The sequence below is a fragment of the Lipotes vexillifer genome, unplaced genomic scaffold, assembly GCF_000442215.2.
Source record: "Lipotes vexillifer unplaced genomic scaffold, Lipotes_vexillifer_v1.1 scaffold61, whole genome shotgun sequence".
Lineage (NCBI taxonomy): Eukaryota > Metazoa > Chordata > Mammalia > Artiodactyla > Lipotidae > Lipotes > Lipotes vexillifer.
The window spans coordinates 1237723-1258593 of NW_006787051.1; the positions used below are offsets into that span (position 1 = coordinate 1237723).

The 20871-nt window shown below is 44.8% G+C and overlaps 1 protein-coding gene across 1 annotated transcript in view; it reads left to right on the top strand.

Annotated features, from left to right (window-relative positions):
• OLFML1 (olfactomedin like 1) overlaps positions 1-20556 on the top strand; it is a 27032-nt gene extending 6476 nt beyond the window's left edge. The window contains exon 3 of the mRNA XM_007459833.1: positions 19766-20556. Coding sequence (XP_007459895.1) covers positions 19766-20556 — 791 coding nt within the window. The remainder of the gene's footprint in view (positions 1-19765) is intronic.
• Positions 20557-20871: the final 315 nt, after the last annotated feature.

Genomic DNA, 20871 nt, shown 5'->3' on the forward strand with positions numbered 1-20871 from the left:
GAAAGACAGACCTGTAAACAATCACAACTGCGTGATTGGTGCCCTCTGACCTATTATTTCCAGAAGTTCTGTGCCCAAGGATGGACTTTGGAATGCCGGTGTATCCCCCTTCCATTCACTGTTTTGTATTTTACATACTGTGCCCATCCCCCAAGGTTTCGGCCATGTATCTTAGTAACTATGCCTGTATTAGTTATTCTAATGCTGTGTAGCAAATCACCGCAGCTCTAGCAGTTTAAAATAATGTACATGTATTATCTTAGAGTTTCTTTGGGTTCAGGCTTCCAGGCACAGCTTAGCTGGATGCTTCGTTCAACAGTCTCGTGAGGGTACAATCAAGGTGTTGGCTGGTCTCCATTCTCACCTGGAGCTCAGGGTCCTCTTCCAAGTTCATTGCCGTTGGCAGAATTCACCTTCCTGTGGTTGTAGGGCGGAGGCCTCAGCTTCCAGAAGCCGCTCCTCTTCACAGGCAGCTCGCAATGTGGCTACTGCCCCCTCGGGGCCAGGAGGACAGCGCCTCTCTTTGGGATGTGCTCAGTCTCTCTTTTAAGAGTTTTTATCTGATTTAGGTCAAGCCTACCCATAATCATCTTCCTTTTGATTAACTCAAAATCAACTGATTTTGGACCTTAATTATATCTACAAAATCTCTTTAGCTTTGTCTCATGATGTAACCTAGTCAAGGAGGGCAACCTAGTCAAGGAGGGGTGCAGCCCTCACTCAAGGGGAGGGGAGTATGTAGGGCATGACCATGGGGGTGGGAACCTAGAATTCTGCCCATCCCAGCCGGTGCTGTTACCTGTACCCACCTTCTTCCCACAAGGTTCCCATCTTCCTATCTTCTAACCTTGGTCGCTGGGACTGTGCTGGCTGTGAAACTTTCACTAGCATCCTTAGGCCTCAAGTCAGCATCCTTGTGTGGGCAAATATGGGATTATGGGCTAGGGAAGGTCGCCAGAGGTCACATCAAGAGTTTCATTCATACATACATGCCATCTTAGAGAGTGTTTTCAGAAAACCTAGAGAGAGAAGGTAACATAACTTCCTTGGAAAATTCAACATTGTGTCTTAGGAGATTTCCAGAAAATTCTAACATCAGTCTAAATGGTTCTCATTTATTCTAGGAATATTTATTGGGCAACTACAAAGGGCCAGATACTGGGGATAATAAATAAGGTAGAGTTGCTCTGTAATTAAGCCATTTCCTATAGAGCTGTTCTCAAGTCTTCAGCCTTTATTGAGAGATGATCCACAAATGATGTTCACGTGAGGACCGCAATTCCAGGGATGTTTGGGCTAAGGTAAAATTCTTAGAATCTTAACTCTAACACATATAGACTCTCTCTCCTCCTTCCTCTCTCTCTCTCTCTCTCTCTCTCTCTCTCTCTCTTTTTCTCTGTCTCTCATGCACACAATTTAGAATGCAGTGACTGAAAGATATTTGAATACAATCTAACTTATATTTTAAACTCATTCCAAGTCTTTGGTACTATAACTGTTATAAGTAAGAAGAAATTTTGCATTGCACGTGGCAACTTATGGCAAAGCACCACTGGCCCAGATATCCAGATTTAGAATTTATCCAACTAACAGTCTTTGGCAGATTCCACAGGCTCTATTCATGGGTGGATCAGAAGAGTATTAACCTCTTCTTAACTTGTAAATAGCTTGTAAAGAAAAATTCTCAAGGCAGTCAGAATAAGCCATTATAGCATTATTTTACTTCCTGTTTTAGTCCCGCTCCTTTATTTGCAAGGGTGCATGCAAATTACCTCCAGTAACCCTCTCCCTGCTGAAGTAAATAACTCATATCCTTTGTTAGGTCATGTTTTAGAGGAGAAAGTCTATTGCTGCAAATTCAAATGCCTCTGGGGTTCATTCAGGTATAAATGTGTGTGCCTCATACTGAAAGCCATTAAAAACCAAACAAAATAAAAAATAAAAACAGGGCTTCCCTGGTGGTGCAGTGGTTGGGAGTCCGCCTGCCTCTGCAGGGGACACGGGTTCGTGTCCTGGTCCGGGAGGATCCCGCATGCTGCGGAGCGGCTGGGCCCATGAGCTGTGGCTGCTGAGCCTGCGCGTCCAGAGCCTGTGCTCCACAACGGGAGAGGCCACGGCAGTGAGAGGCCCGCGTACCGCAAAAATTAAATTAAATTAAATTAAAATTTTAAAAAACGAGCGTAAAACCCACTAGAAGCCAAATAAAACATATTTATGAGCCAACTCTCAAGGTCCATTAGTTTGCGATGAGTGGAACGAAACATTAAGAGATGTATAACTCTAAATTGCAACAGAGGTATCTCCCACAAAGGAGGGCATTGAGGGTACACACAGGTGTAAGCGCAGGAGGGTATGAGAGTACTTGTGTGCGCACACACATACACACAGAAGTTACTGCATTTGCGGAGCAGCAGTGCCAAAGGTGTATGTACAGCTTATCCTATGCTGCCTCTGGGCCAGTCCCATAGGTCACTGTGTTGGGTTCAGAAAGGCCAACGGACATAGTACTCTTCTGTGTATCCGGCCAGAAGGCCCGTGGTCTATGAGGATACCTCCAGGACCATCACTACAGGTATTAATAGAAGATCCCAAAGTTGTTTTAGCTGATGGCTTTGGCTCCAGGTGTAGTGAACCTCCCCATTCATTCTCTCTCTGACTCATTCATTTGTTCATTCATTCAACAGATCTCTAGCTGAATTCCATATATACGTTGGCATTGTGCCAGGCATTAGAGATGAAACATTGAATAGGATAACATTCTTGTCCTCAAAAAGCTTACAGCCAAGTGGGGAAACCATCCAAACAAACACAGAATAACAGGTAGTGTGATGCCTGTTCTGATGGAGGGTGTCACAGAAGCACAGGGGCAGGCATTCAGTAATTAAGTGAGGGCAAGGTTGCCATGGAGATGGGGATGGGGGAGACCATGGAATCTGGAATGTGACCCTCAAGCCAAGTTTTAATGTTGGAAAAGAACTAATTACATGGAGAACAGAGTAAAGGGCACTTCAAGCAAATGACCAGCATGTGGGTGTACAAAAGCCTAATTGGGCTTAGGGTTCAGTAGACCTCAGGTGTTGGGAGAAGTGGAGAGGACATGAAAGAACCAGACAAGACCTAAGCTCCTCTGTGCTGAGCCTCTTCACTTTCTAGCTGTGGGGAATGAAAGTAATATGAATAACCGTAGCTAATAGTTATTGAGCGCTTATTATGTACCGGGTAATCTTTAAGTATTTTCTATGTCTTGTTGGATTATATCAGCTAATTCTCACAACAAACCTATGTGACAGGTATTATAATTAACCCCCATTTTATAGATGTGGAAATCAGGGCATTGAGTGAATAAGTCATCTGTCCAAGGTCTCACTGCTAACTGACGCCAGAGGAGGATTCAAACCAAGGCGGCCGACTCCTACATATACTAACCTTTCCCATCGTGCTGTTTTGCATAATAGTGGTAAGCAGGGGAGTGTCCAGGCTCAGATGGAGGTTTTGAGGAAGATCATCTGGCTCCAGTGTTCAGAATGGGCTGGCAGTGGGGGAGTTTGAGTGCTCATAGCAGGGAGAGCTTGGGCCAGGCCAGCCATCTGCAGGGCTGTCACAGAGGCCCTCAGGTAGCAGCCCTCGGCTCTGAGACTAAATACCTGCGCCCAGAGGCATTATTATTGTGGGACATGCATGAAGACCATGTCAGGCCTCTTAGTTGTTATTTGATGATGATTCCTACTCACAAACAGATTGCTTTAAATCATTCTTTCAAATCCTGTCCAAGAAGTGTCAGTTCCCCCCTCTCTCCAACCCTTGGTTTTTAATTCCCTGCCTTTTCTTCATTTATTTTTAAATAATGAAATTCCTCTGCTTTCCCCCACTATTCTCTCAGTTAACAGAAGAGTCCCACACACACTCTCCTGTGCCAGAAATCTCAGGAGCATCCCTTTGGCCCTCCCTCATCTGATAAGTTGCTCAATAGATTCTTCCTTCTGAATATCTCTCAAGTTTATTCTTTCCATCTACACTGCTCTCTCATCATCTCCAGTCTCGATTACTGCAGAAAACTCCTAACTGATCTTCTTTTTACAGGGTTTCATTCTGTATTGCCACCAGGGTTATCTTGATAAAATTACTGCATCAGTGCTTATCATCTTGGATGGCAGCCACAACCTACAGGGTAAAGCAAACCCCATAAAATAACATAAAGAAAGCCCTTTACAACTGACCCCAACCTAATTATTATTCAAATAATTTGTTTTGTTATTCTCTCTGAAAGTAATACCTGCTGATTAAATAAAAACCGTGAATATTGTACATACTATATCTATTGTATTTACTGTTATTGTAAAAGTACATAACAAGCCAACTGAACGATTTTTTTTAAAGTTTTCTTTAAGTTCTTAATTTTTTTATTGAAGTATAGTTGATTTACGGTGTTTCAGGTGTACAGCAAAGTGATTCAAATATATATCTGAAAAAATATATATATATATTCTTTTTCAGATTCTTTTCCATTATATGTTATTATGAGATATTGAATATAGTTCCCTGTGCTATACAGTAGGTCCTTGTTTTTTATCTGTTTTATATATAGTCGCTTTCCCCTTTGGTAACTGTAAGTTTTGAACACAGCAACTTTTAACATTTCTCAGCTTAGTCTTGTGCCACTACTGCCAGTTCCCATTCACCTGATGCTCTATGCTGTGTTGAATCTGCTATTCTGAAAACATAAAATATACTCCATGCATCTCTGCACTATTCATGCTGTGTTCCCCAAGTCTAACACAGTGCCTGGAACAGAGTAGGGATCAGTATTTTCTGACCTTGAGGAGTAGTTTCTTGGAAAGTGGAAGCAACTGTTTGCCAGGAATTCCGTTATGCCTCTTGTATCTGATATGGTATCCAACGCCCATGACAACTCTGCTAGGTAGATAGTATTATGACTTCTTTTCAGATGATGAAACTGTGTCTCAGAGTTTCATGTAGCCCGATCTTCCTCCCACTTTCCTGCTACGCTGAAGAGTAAGCACCACCTGCTAGACATACGAGATTCATCTCAGTGTCCCTATCTGCTCATAGCTCCCTTACCCGGACCCCACACGAGGTATCTGCCACAATAATGCTGCATGACAAGCCACTTTGAAAGTTAGTGGGTTAAAACAATCATTGACTATTTCTCAGGAGTCCACAGGGCAGCTGGGCAGTTCTGTTGGCCTGGACCAAGCTTAGCTATTCTCGGCAGGGCTCCCTAGTGCATCTACTATTAGTGACGCGTTGCCCAGGAGATGGCTGGTTGTGGATGGCCTCAGTTGCAATGGCTTTATTCTTCTCCACATGGCATCTGATCTTGCAGGAGGCGAACCTGGGCTTGTTCTTGTGGTGGAGGCAGATGTCTGAGGGAGAGGGCACAAGCACACCAAGGTCTGGTCACATTCACCACATTCTTTTGGCCAAAGCAAGTTCAAGTCTGGCTCTGGAGCCCATCGTTCCATAGAACCTCTAGTAGCGTCCATATGAGGCTTTTGGTGTTACTGCTTCTGGAAAAAGGCAGCAGTCAAGATGGGTTTTTAGGGACTTCCCTGGCAGTCCAGTGGTTAAGACTCTGCCTTCCAATGCAGGGGGTGCGGGCTTGATCCCTGTTCAGGGAACTGAGATCCCACATGCTGTGTGCTGTGGCAAAGAAAAAAAAAAAAAAGATGGGTTTTTAAATATGCAAATCTCTATAGGAAAGCAGTGGATGGGGCATTAGTGTGATTGATGGGTTTTTTGGGGGTTATTTTGTTGTTGTTGTTGTTTTTGCGGTACGCGGGCCTCTCACCGCTGTGGCCTCTCCCGCTGCAGGTTCCGGACGCGCAGGCTCAGTGGCCATGGCTCACGGGCCCAGCCGCTCCACGGCATGTGGGATCTTCCCGGACCGGGGCACGATCCCGTGTCCCCTGCATCAGCAGGCGGACTCTCAACCACTGCGCCACCAGGGAAGCCCTGATTGATGGTTTTGAGGGGAGACCAAAGAACCAGTGAGAGGGCTGCTGCAAAGTTCAGGATGAGGTGAGCAGCTGCTATACCCACACACTTTGAGAAAGGATAGAGAGAACAGTGGGATTGATTGCACAGGAAGAATCCATGGCAACATGCAAAATGATTCTGTTTTCTAACCAGGCACATGGGAGAATGGTAGTACCACAGTTAGACATTGAGAACATTTCCATCCTTTTTAGTTTGGGTAAGAATATTACAGGAAAAAATTAACCCAATATGCAGAAAACAAAACCCAGCTTAGTCTTTAAATAAAAGTTAAATAAGAGCAAGAAGTTCATAATTATAAACCTGGAATGCTTTAGATGTTGCAACAGTTAGACAACTATTGCAAAACAGAGGCTGTTTGATCAGAAGTTCCCTGGAGGACTGCCCAGTTCCGTACTTTGCTTTACATGAGTATTTACCAGCCTGGATCCTCTAGGACCACAGCTCTCAAACTTTTATCTCAGGAACCCTTTACTTTTAAAAAATTATTCAGGACCCCAAAGAGTTTTTGTTGATGTATATCTCTTAGCATCGTCATAATTAAAATAGAGAAATAGTAATACGTGCCAGAGGCTATTCTAGGACAGGATGTCCAGCAGCGAATATAACACATTGGATAAAGCCCTGCCATCATAGGGCTTACATTTCTATTGAGGGGAGTCAAACAATTAATACGTTAGCAAGGAAATTTATAATATGTCAGAAAGAAGATAAATACTGTGGAAGAGAAACAAGATGAGGTTATGGAAAGCTGTCCTCTTCTGAAAGGACACATTGTGGCTATGAACTCCAACGATAGGTAATTCCAGTGGAAGCAGTGGACTCGCACCTACTCACAGGTCTTCCCAGCTTCCACTCACTCCACGCTGTTGAGCAGCACCCAGCCGTGCAAGTCAACAGCCATGTTTTCTTTCTCACACTCTGTTGCTAATCACTAATAAAGGGAAGCTGGCAGGGCTCTGTACTGGGTGCCATGAAATACTTTTAGTGTTGGGAACCTAGAAAAACCTTTGAGGTGGATTTACTAAAGCGTTCTGTGCGACTCACCAAAGCATGTAGAGCACGTATTGTATGCCCAGGCCCTGTTTAAGCACTCATCCTAGATTCTCAGCCCGTCTGCAAAGCCAAATCCTCCCATGGCTCACTGAGTACCATTTCATATAAGCTGGTCTTCCTGCCTTCCTGCTCTCCAACCACCCAGGCATTCAGACAGTGAAATGGCACCTGCTAATGTCCACACATACGTCTTGTTATTTGAATCTATTTGATTTCCAAGTTGGCCTAGCGTGAGTTGGGGTAGAAACTTACTAATACTGCATTATCTGAATCTAATTGATTCCTGAGTTTGAACAGTAAGCAGTAAGAGTTTGAATAGTGAGGGAGATGTGTACTGTGTCTCAGGCACTGTGGATAAAAAGACAAGGCACAGCTTCTGTCTTAAATGCTTGCAAGGAAGCAAAGTGAATAGGCGATTCCAGTTCAGCCCAAAAACTGCCACGGAAGAGGGCTGCACAGAATGCTTTAGGTACACAAGAAGGAGCAGCTAGCTGCTATGCAAGAGTCAGAGACTTGTTTTGAGGGACAAGAAGATGTATCCTAAGTTAGTGAAGATGAGCTAAGGAGAAGGAGGGGCAAAGTTGAAAACTTGTGAGAGGCCATGGCAAGTTCAGTGACTAGTAACTAGTCCAGTGTGGTGCGCAAATGACAAAAGAGGTCAGACGAAGGACCTTGGGTACCATGCTGACATATCAGAAATATATCCTGTGAGGGGCTTCCCTGGTGGCACAGTGGTTGAGAACCCGCCTGCCAATGCAGGGGACACGGGTTCGATCCCTGGTCTGGGAAGATCCCACATGCCACGGAGCAACTAAGCCCACGCACCACAACTACTGAGCCTGTGCTCTAGAGCCTGTGAGCCACAACTACTGAGCCCGTGTGCCGCAACTACTGAAGCCCGCGCCCCTAGAGCCCGTGCTCCACAACGAGGGAAGACAGTGAGAAGCCTGTGCACTGCAACGAAGAGTAGCCCCTGCTCGCCGCAACTAGAGAAAGCCCGCACGCAGCAACGAAGACCCAACACAGCCAAAAAAAAATAAATAAAATAAATAAATTTATTAAATTAAAAAAAAGAAATATATCCTGTGGGCAAAAAGCATAAATGCCCCCAGTTTCCAGAACACTTAAGTCCACATTGACAACTTTATTGTAATAGCTTGAAGCTTCATAATTGACTACTCGTCTGAGAGCTGTCATCTTTGACATCCCCATGTACCTGTCACTTCAGAGGTATTGACAAATGTTTATTAATATGAATACAATTCAGGTGGTTAAAGAAATCAAGATTTATAACAGAGAATTTCAAGAAGCAGTCAAAATATGCATGGCTTTACAGAAATTCTCTTCTTTTCAGTGAATTCATCACTTTTCTTCCCAGTTAAATCTGACCTTCCCTCCCTGTTGCTGTCTCATGCATTCTGTCACCCCCAACTGTTGTAGGAAAATGGGGCATGGGAGGATGGTCACGTACGAGGTCTTGGGCAAGTTCATGGGACAGGCCGCCAAGTGAGGTTCCTTGGCTTCACACAGGGAAGAATTCAAGAGTGAGCCATAGTAAAGTGAAAGCAGGTGTATTGAGAGATACACATTCCATAGACAGAATGTGGTCTGTCTCAGAAGGTGAGTGCAGCCCCAAAATATGGGGTGGTCAGTTTATACAGGCTGGGTAATTTCATAGGCTAATGAATGGGAGGATTTTTCCAATTATTTTGGGGAATTGGTGGAGATTTCCAGGAATTGGGCCATCACCCACATTTTGGTCTTTTATGGTCGGCCTCAGAACTGTCGTCGTGCCTGTGGGTGTCATTTAACATATGCTAATGTAGTACAATGAGCGTATAATGGGTCTCAAGGCCTACTGGACGTTGAATCTTCTGCCATCTTGGGCCTAGTTGGGTCTAACCAGTTTTTGTTGTATCCTCAGTATCATTCTTTTAAAGGTTGTGCCCTCCCCCCTTCCCTTCTGTCTCAAAACCTTGAGTCCCACTCCACTCCCACAACTGAATCAGTTACCTGACCTCTCTTTTTCTATTTTTTGAGTCTATGCCCATTTTTTCATTCCCATCACTAGATTTTTCTCGTCTGGATTGTACTTACAGACTCCCCACCTGTCTCCCTGTATCCCCTCTCCCCCACCTCTACCCCCCAGTTCATTTTCTACTAATATGCAGACCACTGTTTTTAAAACATAACTCTGATTGAGTCACTCCCCTATGGAGGGACAAGTCTCAGCAAGTCTGGAGAGTATTCCTATTAAATAAGGGGAAAAATATTTAAAAGATTCAAATAAGTGATATTTATATATGAATTCACTCTGAGGCCTTGGGCCAAATTCTATCCTAATTGCTTGTCTGCAAATCTGCCTAAGGGCTAAACCACAGATTTTCATTCTCTGGTTTGCACAGTGTCAGTGTCTCTTAAATAATTTGCATCTTGGCTGGACTCAAAAGTTTTCAATTTGTTTCCTATCCTTCCTCAACTTTTTACTCCTGCTAATTATCTCTTCTCAAGAGAAGCACAGCAGGGAGCTTTAACTTACCCTTTTACTCAGACACTGTGAGTATATTTTCCCCAAATTCCAAAAGAGGAGGAATTTCTAAAAATTACAGAATATCCACCTGAATAAACTATACAACATCCAGGCTAAACCCCTCGTTCTACAGCTGGAAAAGCTAAGGCTTGATTTGACAAGGAACTTTCAGGGAGTCACAGAGGGAAGCAGAGTTGGAGCTCGGACCGCTCAGGTCTCTGACTCCCAGTCCCAGGTTCTGGCTACAGAGGGATAGGAGAAGCCAAAGGGACCTCACGGGGGTGGAAATTCTGTGTTCCCCCCCGCCCCCCGCCCCGGACTGTGTTTCCCTGATCAAAACCATCTAACACTCTTGTTTTGCTATTTCTTCAAGGATTCTGCATTAGAAAAGAGGAGTAGAAGGAGAAAGAAGAATGTTTGTATTAATTTCTCCTGTATTTTAAATGAACATTTTCTCACTGATGAGACATTGAATGCCTTGTTCTTAGCCATAGTTTCTCGTAGCTGGGCTGCAAGCCTGCTAACTTTCTTCCCAGGAGGATGGGCAGCCTGAGCTTCCCAGTCAGGACAGATATCTTAGCACCCTGTGAATAGGCCCCGGGGAGTCCATTATTCTCATCTCTCCCTCTCTAGGCACACCCAGGCTCACCCCTTCCCACCATGTGCACACACCCATCCACCATGTTCCTGGGACTGGCTGCGGGTGTCCTGGCTGGCCCTGCCTTCCAGCTCAGATGAGCTCAGAGGCCCCCTTAGCTAGATGATCTATCCAGGTAACTTATCCAAACTTTTTTTTTTTTTAACTTGGAAAATGGAGATTAAAATATCTACCACTTAGGCTTATTATAAGACGTAGATAAATTAATGCAAATAAGTACCTATCACGGTACCAAGCATATTATATGTATTTGTAGATATTTATTCATTTCTTGAGATTTTGGGCTTGTTCCTCAATAGGGAACAGCTTCTGAGCTTCTCTTGTGGCCCATGACACCCCCCCTCTTTCCCATTAAATGTATCTGTGATCACGTACAAGCTTAAATCCTTGTTCATTCATCCTCTGTGATCACCAGAGTATGTGGGAAGAGCAGAGCATTCACATGAGACAGATTCGGCTGGTGAGGCTGAGAAAAGGCATACCGAGCCCTAGCAGAGATGGATCTTGCTAAGCAGGGCAGTCCACTCTTCTCTTTTCTGCACCACAGCCCATAGCCCCCAAAGCTCAGCATGGAGGGGGATCCTTCTGTGAGCTGCTCCTGAAATGCAGATGAAGGACCTTGAGTGCCATGCCGAGGTATCTGAAACTTATTCTAAGCTTCCCAGCTGGCCCAGGCTCCTCTGCCTTTGCTATAGGGGTTTGGCTTCTGTAACCCAGGCCAACCAGAATGAAGTTGACCCAGAGGCCACAGTCTGGCAAAGCGGGTCAGTAGGGTAACGTGGTGGCGAATGATGGCCGAGAGATTTCCATAATGATGTCAAAGACTCGGCCGCTGTACATCGGTGCCGAATCAAATCCTGGGGACAGAGTTCTGGGTGAAGTAGAAAAGAATAGGTTTATTGCTTTGCCAGGCAAAGGGGACATGGTGGACTCAGGCCCTGAAAAACTGTGTGTCTTAACGCGAGGAGTTTTATAGCAGTGGTTCAAGGGTGGGGTTGCTGATAAGGATCAGGGTGGTTGCAGGGCCTGCACTCCTTTAATCTGGCCTCAGGTTGGTCTCCTGATGAGCTTCTCAAGGTTATCAAACTGTGACCTTCTCTTGAATGAAGACTGTAACATCTTCCATTCGTTGGGGGTTTTAGTTCTGCAGAAGAGCTCTAAGATACTGTTATGTGTATCCCTTGAGGTGGAACCAGGACCCTGCCCCGAGGCTGCACTATTGTGTCTTGACTGCTCCTTCCTTGTCTCTGAGTCCCCTCCCTTCCCTGATTAGCAGCTGTTTGAATCTGGCCTTTGGAACTCAGGGAAGGTCATGGAGGCTGGAGTCTATTCCCTACAAACAAGAAATGGGGGACACAGAAAGACTTCCATGCCCAGGAGCCCCACAGGGTCCTGCTCATTTCAATAGCTTGCCCCAAAGTCTGGCCCTGGCCATGGTGTGGGCCAGGCAAGGCCTCTGGGAGCAGCCACTGATGGCATGACTGCTGAAAGGACTGATTTCCCAGGACTTGGCTCTCCCCAACCCCACTCCTGTCCTATGTTTCCTTGGTAACAGTGTTGTGTCACATCTTTAAATGAAATAATGCATTTGAAAGTATCATAAAAGCTTTAAGGTGCTTTGCAAATTATTATTACTTAAGACAGATCTGTGATCAGAACTCTGGATGTGCAGCGCTATTTAAACCCTAGAAAAACATCTGCTTGAATGAACCTATTTTCCTTATTAATTCAATAGATATTTATTGAACCACAGAGCTCTCAGTAAGGCAGTAGAGTACAACAGTAAACAGGAAGACAAAGGCCCTGCTTTTGTGGAGCTTATAGTCTAATGGGGGAGAAGGACCATACACTAGTAAGTAAAACAGATATAACATAATTACAGAACATGGTAAGTGATATAAAGAAAACAAGAGAGATGCTGCAGCAGATCATTTTAAATTTAGATACAGTGGTCGCAGGTGGTCTCTTAAGGAGATAAGATTGAAACTGAGCTTTGAAGGACGAGTAGGAGCAGACCATGGGAGGATCAAGGAAAAGAACACTCCAGGCAGAAAGAATTGCAAGTGCAAGAGTCCTGAGGCGGAAGCAAACTTGACAGCTCCCAGAACAGCAAGCAAGCCAACGTAATCAGTGCGCAGTAAGGCAAGACTGTGGGGGAGGGTTGGGGAGAAAGTGGAGGATCAAGTCCCAGAGACAGGGAGGGGCCAAACGAGGTAGGTGCTTTAAGCCAAGTTAGGATTTTATTCCAAGAGTGGTGGGAAAAAAGGGTTAGCAGGTCGGTCACATAATTCATGTTTTTAAACAGATCACTCCTACTGCTTTGTGGAGAACATTCTATAGCAAAGCAAGAGTAAAATCAGAGAGACAAATTAGGGGCTATTGTAGTAGTCCAGGCAAAAGGTGAGGATTCACGGCGTGCAGGGGAAGAGGAGGCAGAGGGAGTGGGAAGAGGAGGATATATAAATATACTGAGCATTTTAATTTAAGTATAACGTCATAAGTCAAAGGTAAGTTTACTACCGGAACTTGCTAGTGTGGCGAGATGGAAGGAAATGAATCAAGAATGACTTCTAGGGGCTTCCCTGGCGGCGCAGTGGTTGAGAGTCCGCCTGCCGATGCAGAGGACGCGGGTTCGTGCCCCGGTCCGGGAGGATCCCACGTGCCGCGGAGTGGCTGGACCCGTGAGCCATGGCCGCTGAGCCTGCGCGTCCGGAGCCTGTGCTCCGCAGCGGGAGAGGCCACAACAGTGAGAGGCCCGCGTACCGCAAAAAAAAAAAAAATAACAAAAAAAAGAATGACTTCTAGAGAAGAAATTTGATTGATGGTTCTTGCTTGAAATGGGAAGAAGAGGGAGGAAGTTTGGGGGATAAAAGCAAGAGTTCTGCTTTGGACAGGTGAAGTGTGAAGATAGCCAATGAGGAACACTGACTAGATGAATGAGTTTGGGCCTAAGTAGACATCCAGATAGGATGTCATTCCAGGTACAAGTTTGGATTTCATCATTATTCAGAACTTACATGCTATTCAGAGCCATGGGAAAGAATGAAGTGAGTTGGAAAGTGATCACAGATAGAGAAATGAAAAGGTCTGAGGATAGAACACTTAAAGATGGATGGTGATAAGGAACCAGCCATGAATTCCAAGATAAAAAAATCCAGAACAATAGGAGGACAAACAAAAGCAGGGGTGTTCCAGAATCACGAGGAGAAAGAGTTTCAGGGAGAGGTAGCAATCCAGTAATCAAAGCTTACTGAGAAGTTGATTAGGATGAAGACTGAGAAATGACCCTTAGATTTTACAACATGGTGGTTGTGACCTTGACAAAAACTGATCCAGTGGAGTGGGGCAGGGGAACTTAGACTTGTGGAGAACTGGAGCTGGCTTAAGGGATAATTGGAGGTGAGAAACCTCCTCTCTCAAGGTGTTTTATTATAAAGTGAAATAGAAAAATGGGGCCACACTGGATTCTAGCATGATCTTACAGCCTGCTTGTTTACAGAGGGGAACGATCCAGTTGGGAGGAAGAGACTATTGAGCAGGAGAGGGGGAGATAATTTCAGGTGCTAAGTCCTTGACTCGGTGAGAGGGATGAGATCCACTGCAAAAGTAAAGAGAGCAGGAGGGACGCAGAGAGTATGGGACCGGGCGCAACTGGTTAATAGATTGTGTGCTTGGAAACTCATTCATTCAGCAAATACTGGCCTGCTGTGTGCCAGATGCTAACCTAGGGGCAAGACATACAGCAGTGAATGAAACAGATAAGGCAAAGCTCATGCCCTCGTGGAGTTTATACTCTGTTGAGGGGAGTTGAGCAATAAATATGTTAACAGATGAATTTATAATATGTCAGATTGAAGGTAAGCGCTATGGAGAACAGTGAGCTAGGATAAGGGGGATATGGAGAGCTGGAGGACGGGCCACCATTTTTAATAGGGTGGTCAGAGAAGACCTTTATGATCAGGAGAAGACATTTGGGAGCAGACCTAAAGGGAGCGAGGGAGGAAGTCTAGTAGATATCTTCAGGAAGATGGTTCCAAGCAGAGGGAACAAAATGTGCCAAATTCCTGAGGCAGGAGCGTGCTTGGCATAATTTGAGGAACCGCAGGGAGGCCAGTGTAGCTGCACAAAATGATCAGAGTAGGGGAGGTGCAGGAGACAAGGCAGGGAAGCAGTGGGCAGACAGTCCCAGATGGCCTGGAAGGTAGAGATGTGAGCTTTACTCTGAGTCAGATGGGAAGTCCCTGGTGAGTTTTGAGCACACATGTGACATGATCTGACTTAATTTTTCAGAGATACTTCGGCTGCTGTGAGGAATGGCCTCTGGGGTCAAGGATAGAAGTTTGGCCACCACGTAGAAGGCTATTGCAGTAATCCACACCAGAGACGATGCTGTTCTTCGATTGCTTCTGTTTTCTCAGTGAAATCAGAGGCGAGATCTTCCTAGGCAAGTGAGGAGGGTATGATGGACCCTTGAGGAGAGAAGAGAAGCTGTGATCATTGTGGGTGGTGAATTGATTAAGGAACTGTGGTAGGATTGCTACCCAAACAGCTGGCAGTCACAAGCAGTTTGCCAAATGCTTACTGACCTCAACCACTGGGACTTCTCTGGCTGTGCATGTTTTGTTTGTTTGTTTGTTTGAATCGAAGTATAATTGACTTACAATGTTGTGCCAGTCTCTGCTGTACAGCAAAGTGACTCAGTTTTACACATATATGCATTCTTTATTTAGTATTCTTTTCCACTATGCTCTATCCCAGGAGACTGGATATAGTTCCCGGGGCTACGGCTGTGCATCCTTCTCCCTGTGTCCGCTTTCTCTCCCGTCACCCTGCTTCTTGTCCTCTGACTCTAGTTGGCCTCCAGTTGGCCTGGAGAACGCACGCATTTATTAAGAACAAAATGACAACCCACTGCCCCTTCTAGCTTCTGATATCAAAGCTTTTAGAAGGATCTGAGGGAGACTCTCAGCGTGCTCAGTTCTTCCTGAGAGACTGTTATACACCCAACTATCACTCCACCACCTTGCCCTACAGCAGTCAGTGAGGGAGGCCCAGAGAGTTCCCATGCTTTTATTAAGACTCTGCTCTCCTACCTGCGATACAGATTTGAGGGAGAAACACAAGGTTCTTCATGCTTCTAGTAAGGCCACCACTCCCTGCCTCTGTGACACTGCTCACCACTGCTCACTGCCCTATCTAACAGGGCAGTCCCAACAAGCAGCTCATAATTAGAACTGATGACCCACTTTTCCTAAGATGATGAGTAGCTCTCATCTCATCTTGACCCACATCCCTCTTTAACTTGGTCACCATGACAATTCCAAGACGCTAAGGTCTTCTTGAAGATAGCGTATGTAAGGGCCACGTGGAAATGGCTTATACCACTTCTGTCTACATCCCATTAGACAGGATATAGGTCAATGGGTGCAGCTTACGTACAAAGGAGACTGTGAACGTGTGACTAAGGAAGAGGAAAATGAAACGGCATTTGATGAACACAGACATTGTCTCTGTGGTGACACAAAGATCAGGGGGAAGACATTTTCTCCCCCCTTGATCTTTACTGATCAATACTGCCATGCTACAGAAAGGTCAGGTAAGATACGGAAATAAAAGGTCTGAGTTTTCAGTTAGGAAGTCCCTGGTCACATTTTAAAAGGTTGTTTCTGTGAAGTTATGGTGAAGTGAAAGAATGGGAGGTGAAGAAATGGATGCAGAGAGTATAAACTATTCTGTAGGAGATTCTAGTTCTATAAGATTATAGAAAGAGTGAAGTAAGTAGAAAAGAGTGCCTAAATGTGGGAGAATTGATGTTTCCAAGCTAATAAAATAGTAGTGAAGGAGAAATCTGAGATAATAGAAAGGGGACCATTCATGGAGGAAATCTAGAAGAATCCAGGAAAGGATGAGATGGGTGCAGATGAAAGTATTAGTCTTACACAGGAGGAATGACGCGGCTTCTTTTAAGATGTGTGGTGCAGTGGTTAAGAATCTGCCTGCTAATGCAGGGGACACGGGTTCAAGCCCTGGTCCGGGAAGATCCCATATGCTATGGAGCAACTAAGCCCATGTGCCACAGCTACTGAGCCCGCAAGCCACAACTACTGAGGCCCGTGTGCCACAACTACTGAAGCCCACGCGCCTAGAGCCCGTGCTCCGCAACAAGAGAAGCCACCGCAATGAGAAGCCTGCACACCGCAATGAAAGAGTAGCCCCCACTCGTCACAACTAGAGAAAGCCCGCGTGCAGCAGCAAAGACCCAAGCTTGGCAGCCAAAAATAAATTAAAAAAAAAAAAGATGTGTGGGAGGGTAGAAAGGGCAGGAGTTGAAGAAAAGTCTATAAGTGACGAACAGGAAGTGGAGGGAGTTCACATCTAATGGTATTTATTTTTGCAAAGGAGTTATTATGAGGTACTGATGGGCTAGTTTTGGGGCAGGAGGTGGGATTTAAGATAGGTGCCATGTGGAAGATGGGCTGAGCACAGAGAGTATACTACAGTAGTTAGGGCTCAGCTGAGTTTGGAGATCCCTTAGTGTAATGACACCAATATGCACCATTGTGCGGTTTTCTCCACCAACACACAACTCTCAAGGGCAGGCAGAACTTTGAACTGATCCAGCATCAGGGTCAAAGAAGGAAGGGTTTTTGTTTTTTGGGGGTTTTAAATTAATTAATTAATTAGGCTGTGTTGGGTCTTAGTTGCAGCATGCAGGATCTTCGTTGTGGCATTGCTTGTGGCGCGAGGGCTGTTTGTTGCGGCGCGCCGGCTTCTCTCTAGTTGTGGCAGAGAGCGCGCAGGCTCTCTGGTTGTGGCACACGGGTTTAGTTGCCCCGTGGCATGTGGGATCTTAGTTCCCCAACTAGGGATCGACCCTGCGTCCCCTGCATTGGAAGGCGGATTCTTAACCACTGGACCACCAGGGAAGTCCCAAGGAAGGGTTTTTGCATGAAGGTGAGAGAGTAATAGTCTAAGTAGCTGTGAGGAGCTAGAAAAATGTAGGCCCCTTCTTTTTACTTCATCTTCTTCCACCTAGTTTAGACCTTTATCATCCTGTTTGGATTATAGAAATACCCTCCGAGTTGGTTTCCCAGATTTTAGTCTCTTCCCCCTGTATCCATCGTACACGTGACTGCCAGCTTAATTAATCTCATAGAACAACCTTGACCATGTTTCAGTCTTGCTCAAAAACTTCAGTAGCTCCCTACCTCCCTACAGAATTAAATTCATATTCCTTAGCTCCACCCTCAAGGTTCCAGGCACAGAGCTGGTTTCAATTTACTGCTTTGTTTTATGCATCTAGTTTTATTTTTATCTATTTATTTATTTTTTAACATCTTTATTGGGGTATAACTGTTTTACAATGGCGTGTTAGTTTCTGCTTTATAACAAAGTGAATCAGTTATACATATACATATGTTCCCATATCTCTTCCCCTCTTGCATCTCCCTCCCTCCCACCCTCCCTATCCCAGCCCTCCAGGCGGTCACAAAGCACCGAGCCAATATCCCTGTGCCATGCGGCTGCTTCCCACTAGCTATCTACCTTACATTTGTTAGTGTATATATGTCCATGCCTCTCTCTCGCCCTGTCACAGCTCACCCTTCCCCCTCCCCATATCCTCAAGTCCGTTCTCCAGTAGGTCTGTGTCTTTATTCCTGTCTTACCCCTAGGTTCTTCATGATATTTTTTTTTTTCTTAATTCCATATATATGTGTTAGCATACGGTATTTGTCTCTCTCTTTCTGACTTACTTCACTCTGTATGACAGACTCTAGGTCTATCCACCTCATTACAAATAGCTCAATTTCGTTTCTTTTTATGGCTGAGTAATATTCCATTGTATATATGTGCCACATCTTCTTTATCCATTCATCTGATGATGGGCACTTAGGTTGTTTCCAATTTTCAGATTTATTGATAAGGATAGTCATCACAGTATTCCTAGTAGTGGGATTGCTGGGTCATATGGTAGTTCTATTTGTAGTTTTTTAAGGAACCTCCATACTGTTCTCCATAGTGGCTGAACCAATTCACATTCCCACCAGCAGTGCAAGAGTGTTCCCTTTTCTCCACACCCTCTCCAGCATTTATTGTTTCTAGATTTTTTGATGATGGCCATTCTGACTGGTGTGAGATGATATCTCATTGTAGTTTTGATTTGCATTTCTCTAATGATTAATGATGTTGAGCATTCTTTCATGTGTTTGTTGGCAGTCTGTATATCTTCTTTGGAGAAATGTCTATTTAGGTCTTCTGCCCATTTTTGGATTGGGTTGTTTGTTTTTTTGTTATTGAGCTGCATGAGCTGCTTGTAAATTTTGGAAATTAATCCTTTGTCAGTTGCTTCATTTGCAAATAGTTTCTCCCATTCTGAGGGTTGTCTTTTGGTCTTGTTTATGGTTTCCTTTGCTGTGCAAAAGCTTTGAAGTTTCATTAGGTCCCATTTGTCTATTTTTGTTTTTATTTCCATTTCTCTAGGAGGTGGGTCAGAAAGGATCTTGCTGTGATTTATGTCATAGAGTGTTCTGCCTGTGTTTTCCTCTAAGAGTTTGATAGTTTCTGGCCTTAGCATCTAGTTTTATACACAAAGTATTTGGATGGTATTGGGTGAAACTCTATATTACTTTACTAACACTAATCTTGGAGGACTTTCCCAAATGTGGTTTTGTTAACTCTTGGGAAAGTTTTTCCCACCCATCTCAGAATGTCCTTCAAGGTGTCTTTCAAGGGCTAATTCAAATGCAGATTCTCTCCTGTGTCACGTGATATGTCTCTTCTCTGTCCTCCTTTTTGAAAAAAATTCATTTTAAGCTTTATATTCTAGATAGTCATGTACCTGTTAAACCAGGACCGTGCCTAATTTATCACTGCATCCCAGTCCATTGTAGCCCCAGCTCATAACACCTAGCTCAGTATCTTGCTTTTTGTAGGTATCCAAAGTCAGCTGACTAAAGGCACACATGCATTCATGAATAAATGAGTAAAGGCATGAGTAGAACCCTTATAATGGTCTGGTGGGGTTAAGAACCAGAATCCTTCACTAGAAGGTCATCTCCTCAAGGTGTAGGGTTGATATTATCATTTTTATCTTTAGTACTTAGCACTGTTCTGGGAGAGTACTGTAAGCTAAGTATACGGCGGATACCCAGTAAAATCTTGGCAAACAGAATTGAATTAGGTGGTTCCATACCCTAGTCATTCTCAGTGTGTCGACCTCAAGTGCTCTAGAGAGTGAACAGGGCCTCTGACACAGCACATAGTTGTTTACATCCTGATTTGATTATCGTGACTAATGCTCTTATAACTGGACGGCAACTCACTTAACAGAGGCCCAATTATTCATTAAAGTCCTTGATTCATTGAATCATACAATCAGTTATGATTGATCTCTGTGTGATAATTTTATTCTAGACACTGAAGGAAAAAAAAAAAAAGCAATCTGTGAGAAAAGCAGACATCTCGCGTTTATAAAGTAACCTTCCCCTTTTCTCCTGTTTGGCCAGGCTGTGACAACATGCTGATGGGCATAAAGTCTCTGAAAATAGTGAAAAAGACAATGGACACAGTTGGCTCTTGGATGAAAGATGCTGTCAGAGACTCTCCAAAAGTTTATCTCTTAATTGGATCGAGAAACAACACTGTCTGGGAATTTGCCAGCATACGGGCATTCATGGAAGATAGCACCAAGCCAGCCCCCCGGAAGCTGATCCTAACACATTCCTGGCAGGGGACAGGCCAAGTGATCTACAAAGGTTTCCTATTTTTTCACAGCCAAGGGACCCCCAATGAGATCATCAAATATAACCTGCAGAAGAGGACCGTGGAAGACAGAATGCTGCTCTTGGGAGGGGCAGGCAGAGCCCTGGCCTACCCGCACTCCCCCTCGACTTACATTGACCTGGCTGTGGATGAGCTCGGGCTCTGGGCCATCCACTCAGGGCCAAGCATCCACGGCCATTTGGTTCTCACGAAAATTGAGCCTGACACCCTGGGAGTGGAACACTCATGGGACACTCCATGTAGAAGTCAGGATGCTGAAGCCTCATTCCTCCTGTGTGGTGTCCTCTACGTGGTCTACAGTTCTGGTGGCCTCAGCCCGCATCGCATCACTTGTGTCTATGATCCGCTGGGCGCTGTCATTGAGGAGAATCTGCCCACCGTGTTCTTCCCCAGACGGTCAAGAAGTCACTCCATGATCCATTACAACCCTAGAGATAAGCAGCTCTATGCCTGGAATGATGGAAACCAGATCATTTACAAACTCCAGACAAAGAGAAAGCAGCCTCTGCAGTGATGCGTTGCAGCCACGAGGGAGAGCGCCGGGGGATGCTGCTCTCCAGGAGTCGGAAGCCACAGCCCCTTTGCACTATAGAATCCCTCTAATCGCACACAGGGATAGGGGCTGGAAGTGGGAATGCGCACGCATCCTTTTCCAGATGGTACTGCCTTCAGTATCTTCCAAGAGCATAGATGAGAGTCTGTCATTCAGGAATTTTCAACAACTTCCATTACCCATCCAAACCTCCTGGAGCTCAAGGCCTTCCGCATTCCGATCCAGTTTACTTCCAGCCTTTTCTTTTACTAGCATTTACTCTAACTCTCCCCGCCC